A 27,546-nucleotide genomic window follows, 5' to 3' on the forward strand; every position below is an offset into this window, starting at 1 on the left:
TGCCGGCCAGTCAGATCCCCCAGAGACAGCAGCTGCTGCCTCTGGGAGAGCTGGGCACAGGGCAGACCCTGTGGGAGATGGGCCCGCAGGCCTCCTCCGAGCTAGTGACCATGTGTCACCGCTCCTCACTTCTGCCTGAGGAGACTCGTTTCTGTCTGATGAGAGTCACTGGGGGTGACGATGGGTTTCCCCAAGCTGAAATGGACAGCAATTTCCCCACCGTGAGAAAGAGCCGCCCTGCAACTGTCTCAGGGTGGTTGACAATGGCCTGTCCCTCGCTGTGTCTTTCGCCTCACCACGAACCACCAGCAGAAGGTTCAGGAGCCAAGAAAAGGGATGGGAGCCCCTGACACTAGCAATCCCAAATAAAGGAAGTTCCAGAGACACTCTGTTCTCGGAGACAGATGCCACGGACAGAAACTGAAATAGGGCATGTAATAAGCTATACGGTACACATTAATATTTATTTGGTGCCACAGCATAAAAGTGAGATATCAAGTGGTGTCCTTGGGCTGGTTGAGCCCTACAGAGGTAAACTAGGCCATCCTTCTGCCTCCAGCTATTTCAGGGCAAAAACAGGAGGTTCTGTGATGCTCCACATCACTAAGGCATCAGTCACCAGGGAGATGCTTTCACCTTTAGAGGGCTGCTTTGCTGCCCACTTATGACCTATTCTGACCCTCCTCAGAGCCCAAGAACAGATCCCTGTCAATGCCCCAGCTGGGCTGAGGACCTCTATCTCCATGCACTGCCTTTGGGAGCAGCTCTGACGGCGGGCTTCCCAGCCCCACTCTTTTTGCTTCAGCTCCAGACGCCAGGCCAGAAGGATATAAGGCTAGGCATGGAATCTCCTGGCTGTGAGGCCAGAAGTAAGGAAACCAGAAGTGTGTCATGGTTAACTGTGCTGCACTTTCCAGGTCAGGCCTGAAATCAGTCCTTTAGAGCCCTGAGTTACAGAAAGGGTTATAAACCCTCCTCTGCATGAGGACTTCCTGAATGCCCCTCCTTCGAAATGAGTTTGGGGCATGCAGCCAGGTCCCTCAAGTGGCATCCTAAGTGATGGGTCACAGCCAAGATAGGTCTCCCGGTGGGTCCTTAAGCTCCAGGGAAGCTGGGGTTTTGTAATGAGCCTCTGTGTATCCCCTTTGTGCCGAGCCCAGGAATCAGCATTTGGCACTCAGAGGGTAGAGGCAGAATTTCAGCTTGGCCAGTCCTCTTTAAAAATGATATTTTTGGGCTACTATCAAAAAACTGGAAAATAACACGTGCCAGGATTTGGAGAGAAATTGGAACGCTTGCACACTGTTGGTGGAAAGTAAAATGGTGCAGCCACCATGGAGAACAGTATGGTGGTTCCTCAGAACGTTAAAATTACCATATGATCCAGCAAGTCCACTTCTGGGTATGTATCCAAAAGAACTGAAACTAACGTCTTGTTTTTTAAGATTTTATTTATTTACTTGAGAGAGAGAAGGAGAGAACGAGAGAGAGAGCACAAGCAGGAGAAGCAGCAGAGGGAGAGGGAGAAGCAGGCTCCCCACTGAGCAGGGAGCTCAACATGGGGCTTGATCCCAGGACCCCGGGATCATGACCTGAGCCGAAGGCAGACGCCCAACTGACTGAGCCACCCAGGCGCCCTGAAACTAGCATCTTTTTTTTTTTTTAAAGATTTTATTTATTTATTTGACAGAGAGAGACATAGCGAGAGAAGGAACACAAGCAGGGGGAGTGGGAGAGGGAGAAGCAGGCTTCCCGCGGAGCAGGGAGCCCAATGTGGGGCTCGATCCCAGGACCCTGAGATCATGACCCGAGTTTAAGGCAGATGCTTAACGACGGAGCCACCCAGGCGCCCCTGAAACTAGCATCTTAAAGAGATATGCATATATGTTCACAGCAGTAATATTCACAATAGCCAAAAGGTGAAAGCAACTCAAATATCCATTTACAGACAAATGAATAAACCAAATGTGGCATACACATACAAGGGGATATTATTCAACCTTAAAAAGGAAGGAAATTAAAAACTAATGATGTAGTGTATGGTGATTAACATAATAAAATAAAATTAATTTTAAAAAGGGAAGGAAATTATATTATATATAGCTACCCTATAACAAAGGTGAACCTGGAGGACATTATGCTAAGTGAAATACACCAGTCACGAAAGGGCAAATACTATATGAGTCCATTTATATGAGGGTACCTGGAATAGTCAAATTCATAGACAGAGAGTAGAACGGTGGTTGTCAGTGTTCTTGTTCAATGGGCACGGGGTTTCAGTTTTGCAAGAAGAAAGTGTTCTAGGGGCGCCTGGGTGGCTCAGATGGTTAAGCATCTGCCTTCGGCTCAGGTCATGATCCCAGGGTCCTGGGATCGAGTCCCGCATCGGGCTCTCTGCTCCTTGGGAGGCTGCTTCTCCCTCTGCCTCTCTCTCTCTCTCTCTGTCTCTCATGAATAAATAAATAAAATTTAAAAAAAAAAAAGAAGAAGAAAGTGTTCTAGAGATCGGTCACACAACAATGTGAATGTACTTAATGCTACTGAACTAAACAAACAATCTTAAAATTTATATGGAACCACAAAAGACCTTGAATAGCCAAAGCAATCTTGAAAAAGAAAAACAAAACTGAAGGTATCACAATTCCAGATTTCAAGTTATATGACAAGGCGGTAGTAATTAAAACAGTATAGTAGTGGCATAAAAATAGACATTTATAGATCAATAAAATACAACAGAAAACTAGAATTAAACCCACAATTATATAGTCAGTTAATCTTCAACAAAGATGGAATGAATACCCAATGGGAAAAAGACAGTCTCTTCAACAAATGGTGTTGGGAAAACTGGACAGCCATGTGCAAAAAAATGAAACTGGACCATTTTCTTCCACCATACACAAAAATAAACTCAAAATGGATTAAAAATCTAAATGTGAAATCTGAAACCATAAAAATCCTTGAAGAGCACACAAGCAGTAATTTCTCTGGTATCGGTTATAGCAACATTTTTCTAGATATGTCTCCTGATGCAAGGGAAATAAAAGCAAAAATAGGGGCGCCTGGGTGTCTCAGTCGGTTAAGTGTCTGCCTACAGCTCAGGTCATGGTCTCAGGGTCCAGGGATTGAGCCCCATGTTGGGCTCTCTCAGCTGGGAGTCTGCTTCTCCCTCACTCTCCCTCTGTGCCCTCTCTCTCTCTCTCAAATAAATAAATAAATAATCTAAAAATAAAATAAAAGCAAAAATAAACTATTGGGACTACATCAAAATAAAAAAGTTTCTGCACAGCAAAGGAAACACTCAGCAAAACTAAAAGACAACCTATGGAATGGGAGAAGATATTTGCAAATGACATTTCATTTTTTTTTTTTTACAGATTGATTTATTTATTTTAGAGAGAGAAAGAGAGAAAGAGCACAAATGGGGGGAGGGGCACAGGGAGAGAGAGAAAAAAAATCCTCAAGCAGACTCCCCACTGAGTGAGGAGCCCAATGCAGGGCTTGACAGGGGGCTTGATCCCAGGATCCCAAGATCATGACCTGAGACAAAACCAAGAGTCAGCTGCTTAACTGACTGAGACATCCTGGCAAATGACATTTCTGAAAAAGCGTTAGGATCCAAAATATATAAAGAACTGATACAACTCAACACCCAAGAAACAAATAATCCAATTTAAAAATGGGCAGAAGACATGAACACACATTTCTCCAAAAAAGACATACAGATGGTCAACAGACACATGAAAAGATGCTCATCATCACTCATCATCAGGGAAATGCAAATCAAAATTATCTATGGGATATCACCTCACACCTGTCAGAATGGCTAAAATAAAAAACACAAGAAACAACAGGTGTTGGTGAGGATGTGGAGAAAAAGGAACCCTTGTGTACTGTTGGTGGGAACGCAAACTAGCACAACTGCTGTGGAAAACAGTATGGAGGTTCCTCAAAAAGTTAAAAATAGAACTACCCTGTGATCTAGGAATAGCACTGCTGGGTATTTACCCCCCAAATAGGAAAACACCAATTCACCCCTACGTTTATAGAGGCATTAATCACAATAGCCAAGATATGGAAGCAGCCCCAGTGTCCATCGAATGAAGAATGGATAAAGAAGATGTGGTATATAAATACAATGGAATATTTTTCAACCATAAAAAAGAATGAAATCTTGCCATTTGCAACAACATGGATGGAGCTAGAAAGGATAATGCTTAGGGAAATAAGTCAGTCAGAGAAAGACGAATACCATATGATCTCACTCATGTGTGAAGTTTAAGAAACAAAACAAACGAGCATAGGGGGAAAAAAAGGGAGAGACAAACCAAGAAACAAACTCGTAACTATAGAAAACAAACTGATGGCTACCAGAGAGAATGTGGGGTGGGGAGGGGATGGAGGAAACAGGATGGGGACTAAAGAGTACATTTATCATGGTGAAAAAATAAAATAAAATAAACATAACAACAACAAAAAACCACTACTGAACTCTACCCTTAGAAGTGGTTAAGATGATAAATTTTATGTTGTGTGTATTTATTTTATCACTATTAAAAGTATTTGCCATTATTAAAAATAAAAATCTTAACATTTTGTTGTTTTTCTGCATATTAAGGAAATATTAAAATTCTTGAACTTATAGAAAAGTCTAAAGAGGCAAAGATGTAATATATACCACATATTACATGAAAAAACTCAGAATGAAGTAAAAATTACCATAACCCCACTACCCAGAGGCAACTGCTACTAATAACATGATATACTTCCTTCTGTATGTTGAGTATATACATGTGTATACATCTGTCCCTCTATAGTTTATATCATTCAATAGGTATAATTATATATGCTACCTTTTCACTTAATGCATTATAAGTAGTTCCAAAATCTCCTATAACATGATTTTTAATGGCTTCCTGATATTCACTCATATGGACATAACAAAGTTTAAGCAATACTGCGATAAACATTCTTAGGCATATACTGTTGTCCATATTTCCGGTCATTTCCGTAGAATCATCCCCCAGAGGTGAAGTTACTGAGTTCAAGGCCAGATGGCGGTGCCCACTCCCCGGGCCTCCGTGGACAGCCCTGGGTGGGCTCGCCCGGTGCTTCACGCTGTCCTTCCAGGGGTCCTAAGACCCGAGACTTTCTCTCCCTGCACTTCTGCTAGATTTGACTCCTGCAGGCGCTGGGGAACTAGATGTTCTGGGATTTCAGCGAAGTAAAGCAGGACCTCTGTGTCTCTATGGGCTAACTTTGCAGGTTCAGATGACTTCTGACAGAAAGTCCAGAATCTGTTGTGGGAAGGGACTTAGAGATGGCCTCGTCCAACCCTGTCATGTTACAGAGTAGGAAAATTAGGCACACAAGGAGGATAATATTCCCTTTGCTTGATGGACAAACTGAGTTAAAACTGAACTTGGTCTATTGCCCAGGGGAGTTTTGGGGTCACAGCAGGGAGTAAATTCTCCAGCCCACGGCACCGAGTGCCAGGTTGCCCAACAGCTGCGGGGTCAGCTGGGGCCATCTTTTGACAGCCTGAGTGACAACCGCCTTATGACCGCTCAGGAGGAGCGAGTAAAACTCTCTCCAGGACAGCGGCTCAGACCCTTCTACAGTCAACTCAGAAACCCAGGTCTCAGATTTACTTTTTTTTTTTTTTAAGATTTCATTTATTTATTTGACAGAGAGAGAGACAGCGAGAGAGGGAACACAAGCAGGGGGAGTGGGAGAGGGAGAAGCAGGCTTCCCGCTGAGCAGGGAGCCCGATGTGGGGCTCGATTCCAGGACCCTGGGATCATGACCTGAGCCGAAGGCAGACGCTTAACGACTGAGCCACACAGGCGCCCACAGGTCTCAGATTTATAACACAGGAAGCCCTTCCATGGGCAGGCATGTGGGTGCATGGTCTGCACTTGGCCAGGGAGAGGCAGACAGGACCCAGGCTTGCCTGTGAGAGACATGGAGTGGGGAAGGAGAGGGACAGGAGGCCACCTTCACTGAGCACCTGCTGTGCACTAGGCCCTGTGCTGGGCACCCACCTTATTTCCCCAGTCCTCAGTACCTCCCTAGGAGGTAGGCATTAGCCCCCTTTTTCAGATGAGGCTCGGCAAAGCTAAAGAACTTGACCAAGGGTCAAGCTGATAGCAAATGCAGTCAGGATTCCAGCCCAGGTTGACCATCCAAGAGCTGCAGTGTTCTTTCTTTTTTTCCCATAGGCTTGTTTATTTATTTTATTTATTTTTATTTTTAAGATTACAATAATTTTTTATTGAAATATAGTTGACACACAGTAATACCTTTGTTTCAGGTGTACAACATAGTCATCGGACAACCGTCTGCATTATGCTCTGCTCACCACAGTGTAGCCCCCACCTGTCCCTGTACCACACCGTCAGAAAACCCGGAGTGTATTCCATATGCTGGACCTTTCATCCTCGTGAGATATTCATTCCATAACGGCTGCAGTGTTCGTACCACACCACTGAACCCCCTGCAGCGTGTAACAGAGAGACACACGATCACGCACATGTCTGGAAACTGGTTTCATATCACAGCAGAAGGGCAAGTGAGAGGGAACTCAGTCGAGTACGTCAAGAGGTAGCAGTGTGGTCTCTTCTAGTTCCAAGCTCCGGGAATCACAGAGTTCTGGTAGTAGAGGGACCAGCCTCTCACATCCAAGGGCCCCGAAGACGACCGCAAGAAAGAGGCAGCCAGTCGGGAAGGACAAAGCATGGTGCTGGTGGTCGGGGACCTCGGGGCCACTGCCGGCTGAGCGGGGCCAGCTGCATCAGCCTGGCTGAGCCACCTCACCTCTCTGAACTCAGCTCTTCACAGTAAGATGGGAAAACGGCCCTCGTTTTCCTCCAGACACCACCCCAGTCCTCTACAGCAAAAGTCCTCCAAAGTGCTGTCTATACTCTCCTCCAAGTCCTTTTTTTATGATTCTATTTAAAACTGCTCACTTATTATGAATTGCTTCCTGAATAAAAACCACATATAGTACCTGTTATAAAGAATATTCAAACAAAGCTATGCACCTGCCAGTCGGCTTAAGAGTGGAGAATCCCAAGGTATCTGAAGTCCCAAGGCACCTCTCCATCCCCCGCCAAGTGTACCCACTACTCCAGATGTAGCAGATGTCATCCCCTTCCTCTCCATTAAACATTCAATATATATATTTATATATCCCTAAACTTTTTATAAATGGTCTCTCATTATATGTATTCCACCACTTTTTTATTTGACATGAATTGAATTGTGTCCCTCCCCTCCAAAAAGGACTGTTGTGAGTCCTATCCCCAGTACTGCAGAATGTGAACTTTTTTGGAGATAGGGCCTTCATAGAGGTCGTCAGCGTGGCCCTACGTTTCTGGGTCTAAGCCACCCCGTCTGCGGTACTTTGTTAAGGCGGCCCCAGGAAACGAATACGCCATTCAGTACCATATTCTTTCAGTGCACTTGTTAATGAATGAAGCTGCGGGTTCTTTGTTCTGTCTCTTTCTGTTCTATGATACACCACAATTTATCCATTCACTTTGAAAAGCTATGGGGCTTGCTTACAGGCTTTCTGACAAGGCAAACGGCCTCCCAGAACCTCCCACTGCGTGCCCTACGGGGAAGTGCCGCTTGGGTCTCGACCCAGCAGCAGCAATCAGAGCAGGGGCGTGCACGGCAAGACAATCCTCTCCATTAAAAATCCTTTGCCAATCCGGTGGGTGTAAAATGGTATTTCCTAGTGTCTTCAATTTGCATTTTCCTGATTCCTAAGGAAGTTAAGCATCTCTTTATATGTTTACTGACCATGTTTTCTCTTGCAGAACTCCTGGTGGTGGATGTGTTCCTTGTCTTCTTTTCTTACTTATTTTTAGTGCTTCATATATTCTGGACGCTAATCCTGTGCAGATTTATGTGTTGCAAATATCTTATTTTGCACCTTTTTGCTTTATGTATAGTGTCTTTTGAGGAACAGAAGCTTTCCACTTTTTTTTCCTTTTAAAGAGGCTTTTTTTTTTAAGCTTCAAACCTTCATTTTATATATATATATATATATATATATATATATATATATATATATATATATATATATATACTTTTTTTTTGAGAGAGAGAGAGTACGCTTGAGGGGGTGGGGTGCAGAGGGAGAGGGAGAGAGACTCTTAAGCAGACTCCATGCCCAGTGCAGAATCCCATGCAGGGCTTGATCTCATGACCCAGAGATCATGACCTGAGCCAACATCAAGAGTCGGACACTTAACCGACTGAGCCACCCAGGTGCCCCTAAAGAGGCTATTTTTAAGGCTGGTTTTAGGTTTACAGCAAAAGTACAGAGCAGAAAGTGCAAACAGTTCTCATACGGCTCCTGCCCTTACACACTGACAGCCTCCAGACCACCAACAGCCCCCGCAGAGTGGTACATTTGTTACAATCCATTTACCTACACGGACGCATCATTATCAGCCTTTCGTTGTAATGTAGTAGAATATATTCATCTTTTTCTTAACAGTTGGTGCTTTCAAGAAATTCTTTGTACCCCAAGGTCCCAGACACATTCCCTTACACTCCCTGCTTGAGGGCTTCTCTTCTGCCTGCCACATCAGTGGTGGAGCTGGGACTGATTTCTGAGACCAGTGTGGGGCAGAGATCTGGAATGGGCAGGAACACCTGCCCTGCTTTTCTCCCAGGGTTATTGTGAAGGTCAGAACAGAAGATGCGTGCGTGTGAGAGCGCTCTAAGGACCCTGAAATAATGCACATATATGGGTGTCATCATGCTAATCTGAGGGAGGATGAGAAAGCCACTTGACAGAAGGCTGCCGCCCCTGATTTGCTAATGAATCGGCGGCATGTTAGGCTGCTGCCAAGAGGCCAAGCAGAAACACAGCTGCCGTCCCCCTTCCCCATATGTGGCCTCTGCGAGAAAGCAAGTTCCAGTAAAACGGCGAGGTTGGTCTCCCCCTCCACCCACACTGCACGCTGCATCTGCCACCTTACATTAGCAAGTGAGGTTGCAAATATGGCCTGAGTCATAGAGAAAAGATTAAATTACACTCAGGAAATCCTGCTCACCCAAGTGCCGGAGTAATGAAATTCAGAAAGCTGTCTGTCAAAAGCAGCACAAAGCAAGTGTGGGTGCCTCACAGGGAGCCTGCTGCACCCCCTTGCCCTCCGGCGACCCCACCCCAGCTCCTGCCCCACCTGGAGAGCCAACAATAGCTCGACAGGCCTGTGGCACTTGCCACTAGGGACCCCTGCAGCCTTCCCAGAAGAGGCTATGGAAGCTGAGGAGGGTGAGGCCGACTCCAGAGAGCCGGAAGCTTCAGGAGATGGCAGATCCGTATGCCGGAGGGCTGGTGGAGGCAGAGGGCTGAGAGCCGGAGGGAGGAAATGGGGAGCTGGCCATTCCCCAGAGCAGAAGCCGAGCGGCTGGAGGAAGCTGACAAAATCGAGCCTAGAGAAGGTGGTATTGTTCGCGCTCCTTGAAGCACACTGCGACAGAGCCAGAGCTGGGCAGCGCCCTGGCCCGGTGCCGGCTCCGCAGCCCTGGGACCCTGGCCTGAAATCCCCGGGGCCAGGGTGTCAGCGCTGGGCTAGGACTGGAGGGAGGGAAGGGGCTCAAAGGGGCTCAGGGAAATGTTTGTGGGTGGCGAACGTGTTCCGTATCTTGACTGTGGCGGTGGCTTCCGAGATGTACACATGGGGTGAAACTTAATCAGATGGTACACTTTAAATATGTCCAGTTTAGTCAGTTACTTCTCTAAATAGGTGTTAAAAATGACAAAACAGGGAGGCACCCTGGGTGGCTCAGTCGGTCTTGACTTCGGCTCAGGTCCTGGTCTCAGGGTTGTGAGATGGAGCCCCGCCCCGAAGGATGAATCCCCCTCTTTCCACCCCTTCCCCCTCCCCTGCTATCTCTCATGCATGCATTCTCTCTCTCTCTCTCTCTCAAAAATAAATAAATAAAGAGGTTTCTTTTTAAAAATTACAAAACAGTGTGGTGGTAATTTTTATCACATATGCATATGGATAGACACAAGAAAGACTGGAAGGCTATTTCCCAAAATGTTAACAGTGGTTAGTTCTGGGTTGTGGGATTACAGAGAACTTCCATTTTTCTTCTTTGTGTTTTTCTAAACTTCACAAATTTTCCAAAATAGATACGTTTCACTTTGGTAGTCAGGAGGAATTTACTTCAAAATGAGAGCAATGTCTAAGATGCAGGGACCTTGAGGAGACTGGCAGCAGGAGAGAAAAGGCTGGGTGTGTGGAGGGGGGCTCGGTGCCAGGAGCCAGCCAACCAAACCGAAGCAACCAGCCCCAGGCTGAAAAAGTCAGCCCTTGGTGGGGGGGGGGGGAGCGCCTGGGTCACATCTCAGCTCTGCCATGTGCTTGCTAAGTGGCCTAGAGCTAGGTACTTGACCATTTGGGGCCTCAGTTTCCCCAGTGATGATACGGAGAAGACTGTGAAGTCTCCGAAGGCAGCTGAGGGATTCGGTGGCCCCTCCTGGGGGCTCCCACAGTGCGGCCGAGACTGGGTGAACAGCAGCTGCTATTCTCCCCCACCCCCATCTTAGCTTCCAGGTATTAAAAAGAATAGGACTGACTTAAGAAAAGCTTTCTTTCTTTCTGTCTGTCTTTTTTTTTTAAAGATAAAAATAAAGAGAGTTGAGTAATCTCTGAAACCAAAAGCTAGTTTTGGAATTGAAGGTTTTTTGAGGTTTCTCTTAACTGGTACCAGAAATCTTTATCTCTCAACCAGCCGTAACCACCATTGTGTCCCTCCTCCCACCCGCCCACAAGTGTGCCCCTCCCGTTCCACCTGCACGTTCCCCTTCCCTGACCCTCGCATGTGGATAACATGTGGTCACTGCTCCTAGAGCTGCTTTTCCAGGACAGCTTACCCTGCCCTTCTCTTATCTGTTCCTTCCCCGCAGACCACTGGAGTAACCCGGGCCCTCCCCGCCCTCCAGGCCCAAGCCACTCTTTGGTTTGGCATCCCCTTCAGGGGATCTGGATGCTACCCTTAACTGCCGAAGTCCGTGGCACTGGACGCCTGGAGCCTCGGGTTCCTCATCTGTCTATGGGGGCTGACGCCTCCCGCCCTGCCCCAGTGCATGGGGAATGTGCATGAAGCCCTGCACAACACAGGTGTGCCCACAGCTTCCCGGGAAGAGGAAGCCCTCCCTGACACTCTGCCCTCCGCCTGACGGTGGCTCTGGCCCCTGGGAACAGTCATGCACTTCGTTGTGAGCACCCTTCCATGGTCAGTCATCTTCACATCTTACTGAGAGTGGCTTATGGCTGGCTGGTCACTTGGGGTTCCTCAAGCCGGCTCCCTCTCCTGCCCCTCAGGGGCTCCAAGTCCCTTGAGGCCAAGACCGCCTCATTGATCTTTCATCCCCTCCCTGTTCCTTTTCACCCAACAGGTCATTCCTTGCATAGCGCTAGGTCGTCAAGTGTGCTCAGTACTTGGTTGTTCCTTTCACCTGAACCTGTATTTACGTTTCTGGCAACTACAGCCACGAGATGCAGCGATTAAGCTTTCAGGTGACAATAACAAAGGAAGAGGGACAGGTCATGTCATTCCAAAGGTGAGGGCACACCCTAGGAATTTTTTAAGAGGCACTGGACAAAACCATCTGTGACAGTTCTTCAAGCAGGAAGGTCCCTGACCCTGAGTCACTCATGGTGTGTGTGTGTGTGTGTGTGTGTGTACGGGGGGCTGTGTAAGGACAGTGTCTGTGTGTCTGGGTGGGAGGGTGGGGATGCACTTGCACAGTTTGTAGCTGTCCTTGGACTCAAATTCTTCTCACCTACTGTCAGTTCTGGTTTTAGAAGTCTGTTGGAGACTCGAATCGGCCACACCAGTGGTTAAAAGAACCTCAGAGGGTGTTACTTTGTTCCTCCTCCACGCTCTGGGTTCTGGACTCCTGCGGTGTCCAGCTCGGCAGGTCTCTGCCTGCCTTATATCTCTGCCTGGTTCTCCTTCTGGTCGTCCCCCCTTCCCAAGCCCCAGTCAGCCTCGCTATCTGCTCCTGCCACAGGCATGAGGTCAGCCAGGCTGATGCAACCGTTTCTGGTCCGAGGACAAGCCCCTGCCTGGCACAGCTCACCGACGCAGCAGCGCGCTCTGAACCGTCGTGAACCGTCAGCCCGGGGCTCCGCTGCCCGTGGCTCAGTGGTCCTGTGGGGGCCCTCTCTCCAGGCCCCGCCACCCCACTGAGGACTGGTCATGGCCACCAACCAGCTCCTCCCCTCCCCTCACCTCTCTGCACCTGTTCCTGCCCCTGGAAACGGAGTCAGGAACACATCCTCTCAGGATGGTTGTGAGCATCAGATGGAAAACAGCCTTTCCCAGGTTCGAGTCAGTCAGTTTCCCATCACAGGTGTTTCCATACCTGCACATCACCTGCTCTACTTCCTACTTGGTATTTGTCATCAAATCAACTTTAAATCACCTCACTTTGTAAAAAATGTACTTTGCTAAAGAACACTGAGCCCGGGAGGGAGGGGCGAGGGGATGGGGTAACTGGGTAATGTAATGAGCACAGGGTATTATATAAGACTGATGAATCACTGATTTCTGCCTCTGAAACTAATAATACATTATATGTTAATTAATTGAATTTAAATTTTTAAAAAATTTTAAAAAAGAACACAGAGTCCATGCAGTAGGTTAATATATGCAGCCTCTCTTGTTCCTTTTAAATGGTCCAATTTTTTTGGAAGATTTTATTTATTTATTTGAGAGAGAGAGAGCACAAGCAGGGGGAGCGGCAGGCAGAGGGAGAGAAACAGACTCCCCGCTGAGCAGGGAGCCCGACATGCGGCTGGATCCCAGGACCCCGAGATCATGATCTGAGCAGAAGGCAGACGCCCGACCAACTGAGCCACCCAGGCGCCCCTTAAATGTTCCATTTAAAAAACTCTCATCTCAAAAAACAAACAAAACTCCTGTCTCCAAATCCTTCTATTCTTGGTCAGGCCAGACCTCTTTTGAGCTAGCTATATTCTTTTCCAATAGTCATTGCAATAAATACTTACCTATTAAAGTCCAAAGTCCTCTGGGGAAGGGACATGCAGGCTGTCGCAGCACACTTTGGGAGACCCTGAGGTAACAGGTGGGCAGCCTAAGCCCACACCCACTCTGGGCAGGTGTGCAGTGGCTGTGGGCGTGGGGACCTCTGCCTGGAGGAGTCACTGGCCCCCCTGGAGAGCAAGGACCGGGGCCCCCACCGCTCCGCTGGGAGACAGGGACGACGCAGGGGACAAGGAGCCCTAGGGCCTCACTGTGAAGTGAGGGGTCAGCTCATCCTGGGAGCCCTGCATTCAGGCCACTCTCAGAGCACATACCTCCTAACAGTCAGTGCCTGAGAAGCAAGGGCTGGGAGCTGAGAGCAAAGAGGGTGAGGGCAGATCTGCCCTTCATTACAGCTCAGGCCTCTAGAACTGTGTAGCCAGGCAAGGCCCAACTCCATGAGTCCTGAGGTTGGTGTGGCCTGTCCTAACCAGGACTTAAGAGTTTGGGGACCTGGCGGGGGGGGCGCGCCTGGGTGGCTCAGTTGGTTAAACATCTGACTTCTGCTCAGGTCATCATCTCAGAATCCTGGGATCGAGCCCCGCATCAGGCTCGCTGCCCAGCAGGGAGTCTGCTTGTCCCTCTCCCTCTGCCCCTCCCGCTGCTTGGGCTCTCTCTGTCTCTCTCTCAAATAAATAAATAAAATCTTTTTTAAAAAAAAGTTTGGGGACTGGAGCTTTATCTCTTTAAAAACAAGTCAATGAAGTGGTACAATGGGACATGCATATAACAATTTCTTAATTGCACTCTGTGCCCTCAGCCTAAAAGTACTTTCACTCTTTCTGCTTGGAACCTCACTGCCACCCTCTGAAGTAGTCAGAGCGACTCCAGGACTGTTGCCCCAGCTCAAATATGAAAAACCTGGGGTTCAGAGAGGCTAAGACCTAAGCCCCCAGGACAGCACGCTGTGGTGAACAGCGTGGGATGTTTACAGAGCACCCATTATATGCTGGCACATTTCCATACCTTACCTCATTTAATCCTTAGAACAGTCCTATAAAATATGGACTATGAGTCAAATAAGCAAGGTTAGGAATCCCACCCAAGACGTAGCAGATTTGAGTTTGTTAAGAATTACAGGCAGCCCCCGATTTCCAACTAGATTATATTCCAAGATGTGATCTAAAGGCACTTACCCACCGAAACAGGATTCTTATGGTATTTATGTACTCAGGCTAGTCTGAGGAGGGCCCATTAACCCACAATCCTCCAGATTCCTGAACAAATGCAATGAATATTCAAAAAATATTACTATAATGCCACTAGTCAAAACAAAAAAGTGATAGCATTTGATAAGAAAGTACTTTTTATTTATCTCAAATTCCTGCCTAAAATCTGAGGCCAGATAGGAGAATGGACATAATTTCCCCCTGTTCTCTTCTTTTAGAATTTAAAGAAAGAACGGTGGTATGGGGGGGCGGGGGGGGGCAGGGGAGCAGGCTGGGAGGAATGGACAGTTAGTTGACCAAATAGGGAAGTTATGAAAGGAAGAAGCAGGTCCCTGAAGCCGGCTCAGCAGGAGGCCTGGGGACCCTAAATTCTCTCCCATTCAGGAGGCTGCTTTCATCACAGAAAGATGACAGAAGGTTGGGGAGTCTGGGGGACTCAGAGGCCTGAGAACAAAGAGGGGAAAAGCAATTCTGCCGGTGGGATTTTCTAGGGAAGACAAACCCGTTTGTCTTCCCAATGGGTGTGATCAGAAATGGATTTAACCCCCTGCTACCACATACAACATTCTGGCAGGGGGTCAGGAGTAGGGTGTGACAGGCAGCTGGAGATCTCCCTGTGCCCTGAGAAGCGCAGCCTGGGACTCTGGCTGCTTCCCACTCGGATGCTGGGACAGCCACAGCTGTGCGACTGGGCGCGGTGCTCTACCTGTCGAGCCTCACACCTCCTCCCGGAGCCCAAGGGGATGCTCAAACGCTGTGGGGAATGGATGGCTCAGAGAGTGAGTGTCTGGCACGCAGGGGACACATAAACAATGCATTACCCGTAGCCTGGCTGGCGCCCTCGCTTCCTGACTGAGGCTTTGGGGCCCTCGAGGCCGTGAAGGCAGCGGCTCTGTCTTGGCCCCCTTTGTACAAGTCATGAGGCCACGAGCGGAGGGTCCGGGAGGCCTCTAGTGCTTCAGAATGGGTGTAAAGAGAAGAGAGGCGTGATTCTAATTTGAGATCAGGGCCTGAGAGCTGAGCAGGGGCGGCCCACTACCTCCCATTTGTGGAGCCCTCCAGGAGAGGGGCCCGCCTGGGGGTGCCACTCCCACCCAGACCAGAGCAGCCCCAGCCAAGCCAGCGAAACTGTCCCTCACCCCCTAGGCCCCGAATGTCCTCAGGTAACAGCAGGGCTGGAAGGAGCCACAGACTTTCTGGTTCCACAGCCTCCTTCCACAGATGAGGGAACAGGCCCAGAGAGGGGAAGGGCTTTTTGCAGTCACGCAGCCCCACGGAGGAAGAGCTGGGCCAAGAGAGCAGGTGTCCTGACACCCAGACCGGCAGCCAGAAACCCCCAAACAGGAAATACTTGCTTATCCACCACGAGCCTTTGATGACCTTGCTTCCAGTCTCTTAAAAATATATATAAAAAGTTGAGGGGCACCTGGGTGGCTCCGTCAGTTAGGTGTCTGCCTTTGGCTCAGGACATGGTCCGAGGGTCCTGGGATCGAGCCCCATGTCAGGCTTCCTGCTCAGGAGGGGAGTCTGCTTCTCCATCTCTCACTGCCCCTTGCTCTTGCTCTTTCTAAAAAAAAAAAAAATATATATATATATATATATATAATTGAAAATTAACAATTATACCATGCATGAACACATTCTTTTTTAAAATCAATTTCATTACCTCCTAGATACATTGTAGCTATTCAGTATTTGCTGAGTGAATGAATTTTTAGTCCCATTATCCCAGTTCAGGCCTCAGTTTTTTTTACCAGCTCTTCCCTAGATGACAGCACTAAGCCCTTGATTGGTTTCCCCTCTAGAAGCTCCTCCACCCAGGACCCTCCCTCCCCTACCCCACCCAGGCCTACCACAGCAGGGACTCTGGGGTGGGGTCCCTATCACAGCAGGGACTCTGGGGGCAAAAAGGGCCAATGAGGCTGCCCAGAGTCTTCCTCCCACTCTGCTCCTCTCTTGGTCGAGGCCTGCTATGAGACAACTTTTGGATTAGGCTTGGGAAAAGGCTGGGACACCCAGACGCCCTCTCCCAGGATCCAGGCCCTCGAACCCTGCTCAGCTGTTCCCTCATGCTAACAAAGTGTTCCTCTTACTCAATGGCTGATTTTGTCTTTGCTTTCTCTCCTTTCCCCACTGTGCTGGGCTATGGAGAGACCCCGAGCCTCTGGTGGGACTCCAAAGGAATCGTTCAATCAGAAAATTAAGGCCAACTCAATAGGGAGAATCTTTTTACAATGTATACAGATAGTAAATTATTATGTTGTACACTTCAAATACCTTATAATTTTATCTGTCAACTATACCGCACTAAAGCTGGAAAAAAGAAAAGTCTTTTATTTTTTTTTATTTTTTAAAGATTTTATTTATTTGAGAGAGAGAGAATGAGAGACAGAGAGCACGAGAGGGAAGACGGCAGAGGGGGAAGCAGACCCCCCCGCCGAGCAGGGAGCCCGATGTGGGACTCGATCCTGGGACTCCAGGATCACGACCTGAGCCGAAGGCAGTCGCTTAACCAACTGAGCCACCCAGGCGCCCAAAAGAAAAGTCTTAAGGCCAGAGCCTGGGGCCCTGGCAGGGCCCAGCACTGCTGAAGGCAAGGGCATGAGTTCTGCAAGAAGAGGGCACAGGACAGAGCCTGGAAGTTTTCCTGGTGGGAGGTGAGAGAAAGACTCATCGAGCAGGAGTCAGGAGGAGAGTCAGATGTGTCTGATCCCTGAGGTCAAGGATAAAGAGAGAATTTTCACGAAAGAGGGTATGATCAACAGTGCCAATGCAGCTGAGGATGGAGGAAAGTTACCTCCACTTCCTGAACTGGATGTGCACAGACCCTCCCTGGGACCAAGCTTGGGGCCAGGCTGTGCCCGGAGGCCCTCTTGCTGGATCTCGTATTTCGGAAACCTCCCTGTGAGGCTGGATGGGTGAGCCTAGGAGGGTGTGGACCCACCACCAAACCCCAGGGACAAGTCCCCGGGACCCTACTGAGCAGAAACAGGGTGGGACGGAAACTAAACAAATTGCTCCTTTAAAGCCACCTGAAATTTATGTCTCAGTAATGTTTGATTTTTGGCTTCTCTTTCCTGCAGCAGGATATTTAAAGAAAACAAATCTTTAAAATCTTCAACTCCAAAGCAAAGAGCCCTCTGTGTGCCTACTCTGGTCTCTGCATTAGGAACAAATCTCCTTTACTCTTTGGTCTGAATTGTGTCCAAGGCAGATAGAGCCTCTTGACCCAGATGGGTGCAGCCCAAGTCTCTGCCACAGCATCAGAGTGAGCCTGGCCCAACCAGACCTTGAGACCTTCCAGAGGCTTCCACTCTAGGGCACCCTGAAGCCAGGGGCCCAGAGGGACTGACAGATGGTGGTACCAGCTGGGAGCAGAGAGGAGAAGGCCACATCCCTGCCCCAAGCCCAGGTCGGGTCAGCCCTCCCCCTAGGGACAGACACTTGGTGGGGAAGAGAGGGAGCTGAGAAGTCACCTGAGGAAGGTGACCCTGGCTTTGTCTGGGATTTAAAAAGAGGTGGCCCATTTTTGGCTTTGGTCATTTCCAAATGATCCTAATCCAGAGCCAGAAAAGGAAGCCTAAGGAGGGGAAATGGAGACAAATACTGGAGCCGAGTATGGCCCTCCTACTGCTCCCTTCCCAGCAACCCCACACCCACTCGGTTGTGGCCTGTGCGGAGTAGTGAACGTCACAGGGCAACCCCACAGCGCTGTGAGGTGGCTTTCGTTGCCCTTTTGCAGATGTAGGAACAGTGGCTCTGAGAGGCCAGAGGCTTTCCAGGGCCACAAGACCAGAAGCGGCAGGGCCTGCTTTCCAGCCCAGCTCTCCTGATGCCCAGTCCGTGTCCTCTCCATTGTGTTCCACTGCCCGGCCAGCAAAAAGGGCAGGCAGGACAGGCTTTCCATTTTTGTCAGTGGCTGAGGAGCAGCTATCTAGTGAACAGCGGGCAGGGGACTTTTCCAGAGCAGATGGCCAAGGGTCCTGCCCAGGGCTCAGTACCTTTGGTTGGTGACTTAATGCGTGCCCCCCCCCCCCCCCGCAAGGAGTCATTCAGTAAGCCCTGCCAGGGGCCCTAGGCTTGTCCCCAGACCAGGGACCCTCCTTCCTGGTCAGAGTCATGGACTTCTAGGAGGTCAGGGCAAGAGTAGCCCTGAGGAGCCTCCAGAAAATTCTGTCCTTGCAGAGAGGGAGACAGAGTCCCGAGGACTGTCCAGGGTCATGTCCACGAAAGTAACGACAGCACCTTCCTCCCAAGCTGTTCTGAGGATTAAATGAGATCATGAGAGCAAAGCACTTCCCCCACAGTGGGCATTCCAGCGGGTACTGCTAGGATTGCTGTCTCCGTGCTCTTGCCCATCGGAGCCGAGCTACTAGGCCAGGGGAAGAAAGAGTGCCTCCCTGTTGGCGGTCTGGGCCTCTGACCCACCTGGCCGCACACGCTGGGGTGATGGAAAGACTCAGAGGCAGGAGGTCTGGAACCTGGCCTCACCTGGCCTCTACTTCGGTGTGTGATCTGGGGGAGGCCCAGCTGAACCTCCCCCTGCCAGTGCCTTGATTTTCCTCCGAGAAATAAGCCGGATATTCAGGAGGGACCCTTCCAGTTTGGGAATCTCCAATTTCAGCAGCAAAACCGCCCTACCAGGAAGCTTCGAGAGCATGTGCCTGGCTGGGAGGAGGAAGCCCGTGTCAGGACAGACAAAGCTGCCCTGTGCCGAGAGGCCTCTGGCCTGGCCCCAGAGCTCTGCGCGTTCCACACCCAGGCCCAGGGGCTTCCAAGAATCAGTTAAAAGGTATTACTTGAAAGTTGCCAGACGGTTAACTTTGCGTTCCTGGAAGCTGTAGTCCAGGAACGATTGGGAGGTAGGGGGGTGGCGGGGAGAGGGGAGGAGAGGAGGCAGAGGAGGAGCAAGGGAGAGAGCAGTGGGAGGGGAAAGGTGAGAAGCGGGAGCAGAGACTGAGGCGAGAGACAGAGAGGCTGCAGGGAGAGGGGAGAGCGGGCTCTGAGCCCAGCCCAGACCCAGGGCTCCGATGACCACGGCTTTTGACCGCCTGGAACCCTGGCCGGTCACAAAATAGAAGCCACGTTATGTTTTTTGAACAGGAAACTCCCCGACCGTGTGGGAAGGCAGAGCCTTCCGGTGGTCAGCCTGCCGGTCCCTTGAACACTCCCAGCGCAGCCCTGCGCTCCGCTTCAGCCCCGAGACGCCCTCGTTGGCTGCTCCTCCGTGAGCCAGCGCCCCAAAGCTGCCCTCGGAAGCAGCACCCCTCAGCTCCGCTGCCGGGCCGTTAGGGAGCCCACGCCAAACCCGGCAGGGGCCGGCTGCGGCTGCCACGGCGACCCGCCTCCCGAGGCCCCAGGGGATCACGAAGTCCCGCCCGCCGAGGGCGACGCCCCCTCCGTCACTGCCAGCGGTCGAGCACCTCCCCAGCTCTCGGCACGCGCCGCGGGATGCGTCCCAGGGAAAGCGCCATGAGGTGCAGGGACGCGTCCCCTTCTCCAGCAGGGGACCCGGGCGGCCTGGCAGCAGTGTCCCCTTATCCCGGGTTCCAGTCACCCGCAGCCAGGTGCTGTTTGGAATCAGATGCGCCTCCTTCTGAGGTATCGCCAGGAGGCCCCCGGGAGCCTCACAGGACGTCACGGTCACGGTGTGACGTCATCCCGTCACCTCACCTCCCTACACAGGCGCTTTACAGCTCGCACGGCCACAAGAAGGCTGACCGAGAGACCACACTCGCATGCCTCTGACTCTAGCAGGCTGCTGGAATCGGTCCAGTTTATTTGTAGTTGTTAATCTCCTACTGTGCCGCATTTATGCACCAAACTTCACTGGGGTGTGTGCGGGGTTCGCTACTGACCGCGGCCTCAGGCCTCCACCGGGGGGGCTCGGAGCAGGCCCCGCAGATAAGGGGCACTCCTGCAACAAACTGCAATAAAAGAGAACTGCCTAGAGAAGCCCAGTGCAATGGGAAAGGCAGACAGGGATTTGGCTCGGCCGCTTAGAAGAGGTGTCACCCTGAGGAAGTGGCCTGTCGGCTCAGTGCTGGCTCCCTCGTCTCTAGAACGAGCGTGACGACTGCAGAGAGGTTGTGGGGATCAGAGACGCACATGTGAACCCCCACACAGGCCAGGCGGCGGGCGGTGCTCGGTGAAGGTTTTGTCACCCATTACGGGGCCCTGCAAACCTTCAGCCGTGCACGCTCCAGGCACAGAAACTGAAGAGGATGTGGGCACCGGGGGGAGCATCACCTGGGTGCCAGGCACTGTGCCCAGGTGCCCACGAGGGTCAGCCAGCGAGGGGCCTGGGCTCCGTGATGCGGTGGGATTCTGGGCCCCGATCCCACACTGTGGCAACCTCCTCTGCCCCATCTGTCCCTACTCCACCCTCAACCACTAGCAGGGCCCTCTTGGGTGGGGTGGGATGGGCAGGGCTGGGCAGGGCATCATTATCACTCCCAGCGCAGTGCTGGAGACAGAGTTAAGCTGGGCCTTCTTATCGGCTCCCCAGGCCCTGTGCTGAAATGCACTGCCTGGCTCTGAGGCTTGGGGGCTGGAAAGCGGGGCCCTGTGGTGGCTGCCCAAGTCCTTGCTCCTCTGGAATGGTCCCTGGGAGCAGGAATGGGAGAAGCAGCCCAGCAAACAGAGAACGCCGCCTGGCTTGGACACCATGTCATCTTAGGCAATCCCTTCCTTCTCTAATCCCCATCTGTGAAATTGGGGGTGGAGGGGCAGCTGGATAAGGTGACCCTTGAGTCCCATGCAGCTCTAAAGAGTTAGGATCCTGTGACCCACCACCTGTGACGTAGCTATGACGATCATCCTGTTTATAGACAAGCCACGGGAGGCCAGGCAGAGGGAAGAGACTCACTCCCATAGCGTACTAGTTGGTAGCAGAGCTGAGGGACACCCAGCCCAGTGCTCTTTCCACCCCACAGACCCTCACCTCCTAGAAGGCCCACAGAGGAAAGGTTTGGAGATGATGAAGGGATGGCTGTTTCTGGGCTCCCCATCCCAGGTCCAAACCCCCTTCCATCAGGTTCCAAGTGTGGACTGGGGACATCTCAGAGGGGTTCCAGACACATGGGTACCAGGCACCTCACGGGGGGGAGGTCACTCCTTGGCTCCTGTCCAGGGAAGGGAGAGATGTCAGGGCTTCCTGGGTGTGTGGAGAGCTGGCCCCATAATTGGGCCCAGATAATAGCCCTGCTCTTATCAGGGGGGCAAGGGCTCCAAGGGGTGCATCTGAGAATCAAGGGCAGGCTCAGCAGAAGTGGGGAGGGGGCAGAGAGGGAAGGTGGGTGCAGGTCCTTCAGCCTGGAAGGAAAGACTCTCTGAGGACAGGTCCAAGGCTTAGGGGACAGGTGTGCGGGGAGTCAAAGGAAGGGGCAAACTAGATCCATTTCCCCTTGAGGAGCAGAAAAGCCTGATCCAAGGGGCTTTCCTAAAGAAATCCTAGATATCTCAGGTTGGGAGGGATGAGAGACACCCAGAATCTATGTCCCAGGGCAGGAAGGGTTATGGCCACCTTTGAGAACCTGAGAAAAGTTATGTCCTCGCCCATTGGGGAAACTGAGTCCCAGGCTTTCCGGGAGGTGACCCACACACTTGGCTTAAGACTTGGAAGGCCCTGCCAGACAGTGGGTGGCAGGGACCCAGTAGGTGCCATCCTAATGACCAGACACGGGGCCCTGGACCGGGCAGAGCAGCAGAGACAGGCAGCAAGGCAAAGCAGGACCAGGCCTCCCCGGACCCTGGGGCCTGGCCTTCTTGGCCCCCCATGGATCTGGGGCTCCAGGCAGGCACACCTGGGTACCCAGCCAGCTCCCTGACTATCTCCCCATCCATGTCTTGGCCCAGGTTCCTGGTTTCTCTTCCTCTCTGGCTCAGGCTCAGACCACCCTGGGGACTCCCATCTGGGAGCAGGGCTGTGTGTCTCCTCACTGCTAGGCAGCCTGGCCTGAGCTGTGCCCTCTGAAACCACCCAGAGAGGCGACAAACAGATTTGTGCGCAACATACACACCTGGGGTTGGGGGCTCAAAAGGCCTTATGCCCTCTTCTCCTCACCATGCAACCATGGACTGCAGGCTTCCCAGACAGACAAATCTGCTTCAGCTTTACTTGTACATGGGGGCCCTAAGAGTTTTAAACATGGCCACGGGAGGCATTTACAACAAAGCCAAAACCAGGCTACCTTTTTGCGTGCCAGTGAGTACCCTGCACCCCTCCCAGAGCCCAAGAACCTGAGTTAAGCATGGATGAGAGCTGAGAAAAGGCTTGAACGCAGAGGGGGCTTGGACTGGGGAGACCCCTAAGACCAGAGCAAAGGGGACAAGGAAAGTGCTGGAGTCCCTGAGGTTGAGCAAAGACATTCTGGGTGGGAGCAAGAAGGAAGCGCAGCATCGAGAGGGACTCAGCATATGGAGAACTGGAGTTATGACCTCTCCAGGCTGGGCTGACACCCCCGAAGGATGGGCTCCTGCTCCCCCCCACCCCAAGTATGAGCATGCACACACAGGCACACACCTCCATAGGACGCTGAGGTGTTCATCTGATCCTCTGGGGACATCCCTTCCTCTTACCTTCACCACACCCTGATTTCACCTGGATACAAGGGCGGCCGGAAGCAGTGGGGTCGGTGCCCATCCTCACCTCCTAAGGTCGTTCTGATACTTCAGGGGGGCAGGATCACATGGGGCACTTGACAAAAATTCAGATTGAGATTCCTGCCCTCCCCCCTCCCTGAGATTCTGAATCTGGGGTCTGGGGACCCGGGTAATCCTGAGAAGGTGGTCCTTGGAGGAACGCTGGGTGGTCTGTTAGCTGTTGGGTGGAGAAAACAACCATAACGATACAGGCTGCATTCATTGTGTGCCTACTGTGTACCTGATGTTTGGCATAAGCCACCTCATTTTATCCTTTGGCAGCCTTCCAGGAAGGTGCCATCATTTCTATTCCCAAAGTCACACACTGGTCTCCAGAGGGAAACCGCAGTTTGAGGTGGCTTCCTCTCCCACCCCACCCCCACCCCCTTCCAACCTCCAGGGGCTTGCAGACTCACAGGGCCTGGGACCCATGCCAGCGACAGGACCAGAACCAGCATGTGATTCCCCAACAGGAGAGAGTGACCAGGGTAACGGCCGCTGGCAAGAAAGACTGCAGAATTGTAGTGTGATGGAGACCCCCCCCCCCCGGGATAATGCAGCGGGAGGGCCCACTCCCAGCCTGAGGGCCGCCCAACCCCCGCGGAGGGGGCGGGGGGAGGAGGCTTCAGTGTAGCGACGCTGGACCGGCCGGCCTGGCGAATTCCCAGGTGGCGGGCGCCCCCTGCAGTCAGACAGGGGTGCGGCAGGGCAGAGGCCGGGACTTCGCCGGGGCTGACATCACTGGGACCGCGGGGTTTTATCTTTCATCGCTGTGGTCCTTACGGTTGCTCCATTTTAAGGATGAGAGAAGTGTTGAGTGTCTTGCCCAAGGTCGCAGAACCAGCCAGTATGGGACCCTGGCTCCTCCCTCCCATAGTCTTTGTCCCAGCGCCTCAGGGCCCCCTCACCCCCAAGCTCCCTGGCCCGCAGGACAGACAGGGCAGGAGGGCCGTTGTAGGAGGCAGGCAACGGGTATTTAATGGGCTTTGGTGGGGGGTCTCGACACTCCCACCAGGGGAGTGGGCAAGGGCAGAGCACAGACAGGCCTCCACGTGGGGCTCAGGAGATGAGGTTCAGGTGCAGGGGCTCCTGGCATCGCTGGGTGTGAAGCGGCGAGCGGCAGACAGCGCCTCGTCTGGGGCAGTCCCACAGCAGGGGCAGCACTGCGCCTGCGTGGAGCTAAACACAGAGTGGAGGGATGGGGGCTGTCCCCGAGCCCCTGCCCCACAGCTCACGACCCACCAGCTGGGGAGCAAGAAACTGTCCAAGCCGCCATCCCCGACCCGGACCCCCCCCCCCCCCCCCGCAGAGCAAAGGGAGTGGCCTGGCACCACAGAATGTCACTGCAGGGGCCCTGGGGGAGGGGAGGCTGTGATTACCCACCCCCACTCCATTCCTAATGGGCCACTTCCATGTGTTTCCTATGTTGGGCTTCAGAGTAAAAAAGCTGTCTTTAAGTAAAGGAATCCCCCCTCAGAATTACGAACCCCTGGACTAGTCTCAGTCCTTACTAATAGCTGAGAAAACTGATGCCCAGAAAGGGTAAGTGACTGGCCCAAGGCCGACCAGCAAGTGAGTGGGGCTGTCTTTTCCTTTCCTGTCTCCAGGGCCCCCTGGTGTATTCTGGAGGCCTGTGACTTTATTTCCTGCACTGCTCAGGTCTATGATCCCCCTCCCTCAAGTTCTGAGTGCTCCAGCTTCAGGGCCAGCCCAACATGGGGTGAGAGGGTTCCCCCCAACACCTGTGAAATCCACAGACACCCTCTCCCAACACACACACACACACACACACACACGCATACTCCTCACCTCCTGGAGGGCTGCAGCCTCACCACTCCCTGGGGGACCATTCCCTGGTTTGTAGAGACTCAGAGATTGGGGTTGGGGGCCAGGCCCAGGCCCTGGGACAGCTGGGGGACTGAGCACTGAGGGGCACATTGGGAAGTGAAGGTTCTGCATGGGCACCCAGTCAGACCCCACCATTCTCTGTAGCCAGACAGCTTCGGCCATGTACCTGGGGAGCAACAAGCCAGATGGGAGGGGTCGTGGCCCTCCTGGCCTGGTACCCCGCAGCTTGGGGGGCACACAGCCCAAGGCTTGGCCCTGCAGAGACTGGCTCGGACCCGTCTCATCCAGGCTGTAGTGTCCCTCCACCCCATTCCTTAGGGCAAGAACCCACAAAGGCAAGGAAGGGGGCGGGTTCCGGAGGCTCTCACAATGCCCTGTGGAAAACCCCAAAGGAAGAAGAACAGGGAGTATAAGGGCCTGGGAGCTAGGCTAAGGGGCCAGGGGCGATGACCCAGCTTTATCCCGCCCCTCAGCCCCAGGGGTCACCACTCGGACCCCTGGTCTGCCAACTCACTTGGGTCCCAGCGGTGCACAAATTGTTAAATACCAGTTGTTGGCACAGCCATGGTCAAAGGGGTTGTATCCCTGCAGGTATTGGCACTGGAGGGAGGCAAGGGCCAGAAGAGGAACTCAGATCCAGCAGGACTGGGCAGGCCACCCCCCGATGGCCCTCCCTGAACGTCAGCTCAGCTCAGGGCGGCAGCAAGACTCCAAGGGCAGAGAAGCAGGGAGAGGGAGCCAAGGCCTCCCCCACCCCACCTACCTCCGAGTAGCTCTCTCTAGGCAACCCCTGGTACTGCACCCACTTCTCTTGTCTTCTCAGGGCTCCTCCCCCATCACCTGTATCCCTTCTGCAGTACCCTCCCCTTTTCTGTTTCCTTTGGCCATACCACATCCTCCTGCCACCTCCTTCCAGATATACTTTCAGATCTTCCTTTTATTGCTAAACTGCTCCAAAGACAGTTCCACGCCCCTCCCCCAACTTCCCTACTTTCCCACCTCTCATTTTTTCCAAACTTGTGTCTTCACTGAATTTCATTATCTAGAAGGGTAATTGCCTGGGGCCCAATCAGATTTCCCTAACAAAATAACCTGGCCCTGGAAGTCTGGACTGAAGTTCCTGAACACCCGTGCAGTGAAGGTCAAGTCCTCCCCTGGACAGTCTTAACCAACTTCTCCCCCTCCCCTCCCTCTACACATCAGCCTCACCCTCCTCCTCCTCCTCCTCCTCCTCCTCCCCAGCACAAGCTGATTCTCACCCTGACTTCAAGAGCCTTGGCTACAAAATGTCTGTCATGACCAAAAGTGGCCCAGGCCCACCTCTTCCCACCACCAGCTCTCTATGTCCCATGTCCCTGTCATGAAGATGTTGACCTTCAACACTATTCTCCACCAAAAGGAGCCAGAACTCCATGCGGGGCAGCTGACACCTACGGGAGGAAAAGTCGAGACACCTCCACAATGTCCCACTGTTGCCAAAAAGCAACACTAACCATCACGATACTTTGAATTCTTGTCTACTTTAATATGTTTAAAGCATTTAGGGGAAACTGGTATTCCACTTGCAATTTTAACTAAATGGTTAGTAAATGGTTAGAAGAGTTGGATTACATTTACAGTTAGAATTTTAAACTTAGAGAAATAAATTTTGATTTATTAGATGTATACGAAGTGTGCAAACACGTTGACTGTCCAACGCTTAAAGGAGTGATAAATAATTGCCTAATGAGCTCATTAGAACTCTCTAATAAAGGGCAGCACCTTCCTCTCCCCACTGGAGAGCCTCTCAGATGTGAACGGAATCCAACAGCTCGGAAGTTCTCTGACTCTCTTCTCTCCCTGGCTCCAGACCCAGTTCTCCTGCTCCAAACTTGTGCCTCGAACACTCTCACACTCCACAGGATGGTAACCAAAGTGGGCATGTTCTCACTCCATCTCCTGCCCAGCTCCCTGCTGCCTTGGTTCTCCGCCCTTCTTCCCCCGGGGGTCAGGGCATCAGGCTTCCCTCTCTCTCTCTCTCTCCCTCCCTCCCTCCTTCTCTCCCAAAGCAGGATCAATTCTTTTGTGTATAGATTCACTCATTTGCTCATAAATATTCTGGGGCCTCGACAATGTCCTAGGCACTGCACTGGGGATTGAGGACACACCGCCACCAACAAAGCCAGCCTAAGCTTTCAGGCAGCTGGCGAGTGGTCAGGGCAGCGCAGAGAGGGGATGAGGGAGCAGAGCAGGCAGCGGGTGCCAAGACTCCAGGGGGCAGGTAAAGTGGCAGTGACCCTGGAAAGCAGAGAGCGGGGCCCTGAGAGGCTGGGGGGGTGGGCCACGGCAGGTGCATGCGGCACCATGCTGCTTGCTGTGTGCAGCCTGGAAAGATGAGTCTTAGGACTGTCGCTGGCCACGTGGTGAGCATGACAGTAGTGTGACAGTGAGCAGAGGCTGGGCCGCACGGGCTGGGGAAGGTGAAGAACGATGCCAGTGAGCAGTCAACTCGTCCAAGAAACATGCCTCTGCTGGAGGGGAGAGCGCAACAGCCGGAGAGGAGGCCTGTGATGTTAAGGACTGTTTGCTTTGTTTCCAAGATCAGAGAGACGTGAACATGTGTAAATGATGATGGGAAGGAATGGTAACAACAGCAACACCCTATAGGGCATTGGCTTGTACCAGGCACTGTTGTATGTGTTGTACACATATCAACCCAAGCTGCTCCCTTTTACAGACGGGGAAACTGAGGCACCAGGTGGCTAAGTAACAGACCCAAGATCTCCCTGCCAATAGGAAGCTGTGGTTTGAATTTATGTAGACTGGCTCC

General features: G+C 51.9%; 1 protein-coding gene across 1 annotated transcript in view; it reads right to left on the reverse strand.

Moving 5' to 3' along the window:
• Positions 1 to 27,546, reverse strand: part of ZDHHC19 (zinc finger DHHC-type palmitoyltransferase 19) — a 49,823-nt gene that overhangs the window by 15,829 nt on the left and 6,448 nt on the right. Inside the window, exons 6-7 of the mRNA XM_044920655.1 lie at positions 25,252 to 25,337; positions 24,699 to 24,903 (exon numbers count right to left, since the gene is read on the reverse strand). Coding sequence (XP_044776590.1) covers positions 24,699 to 24,903; positions 25,252 to 25,337 — 291 coding nt within the window. The remainder of the gene's footprint in view (positions 1 to 24,698; positions 24,904 to 25,251; positions 25,338 to 27,546) is intronic.

Source organism: Neomonachus schauinslandi, chromosome 1 (assembly GCF_002201575.2).
Source record: "Neomonachus schauinslandi chromosome 1, ASM220157v2, whole genome shotgun sequence".
Taxonomy (NCBI): domain Eukaryota; kingdom Metazoa; phylum Chordata; class Mammalia; order Carnivora; family Phocidae; genus Neomonachus; species Neomonachus schauinslandi.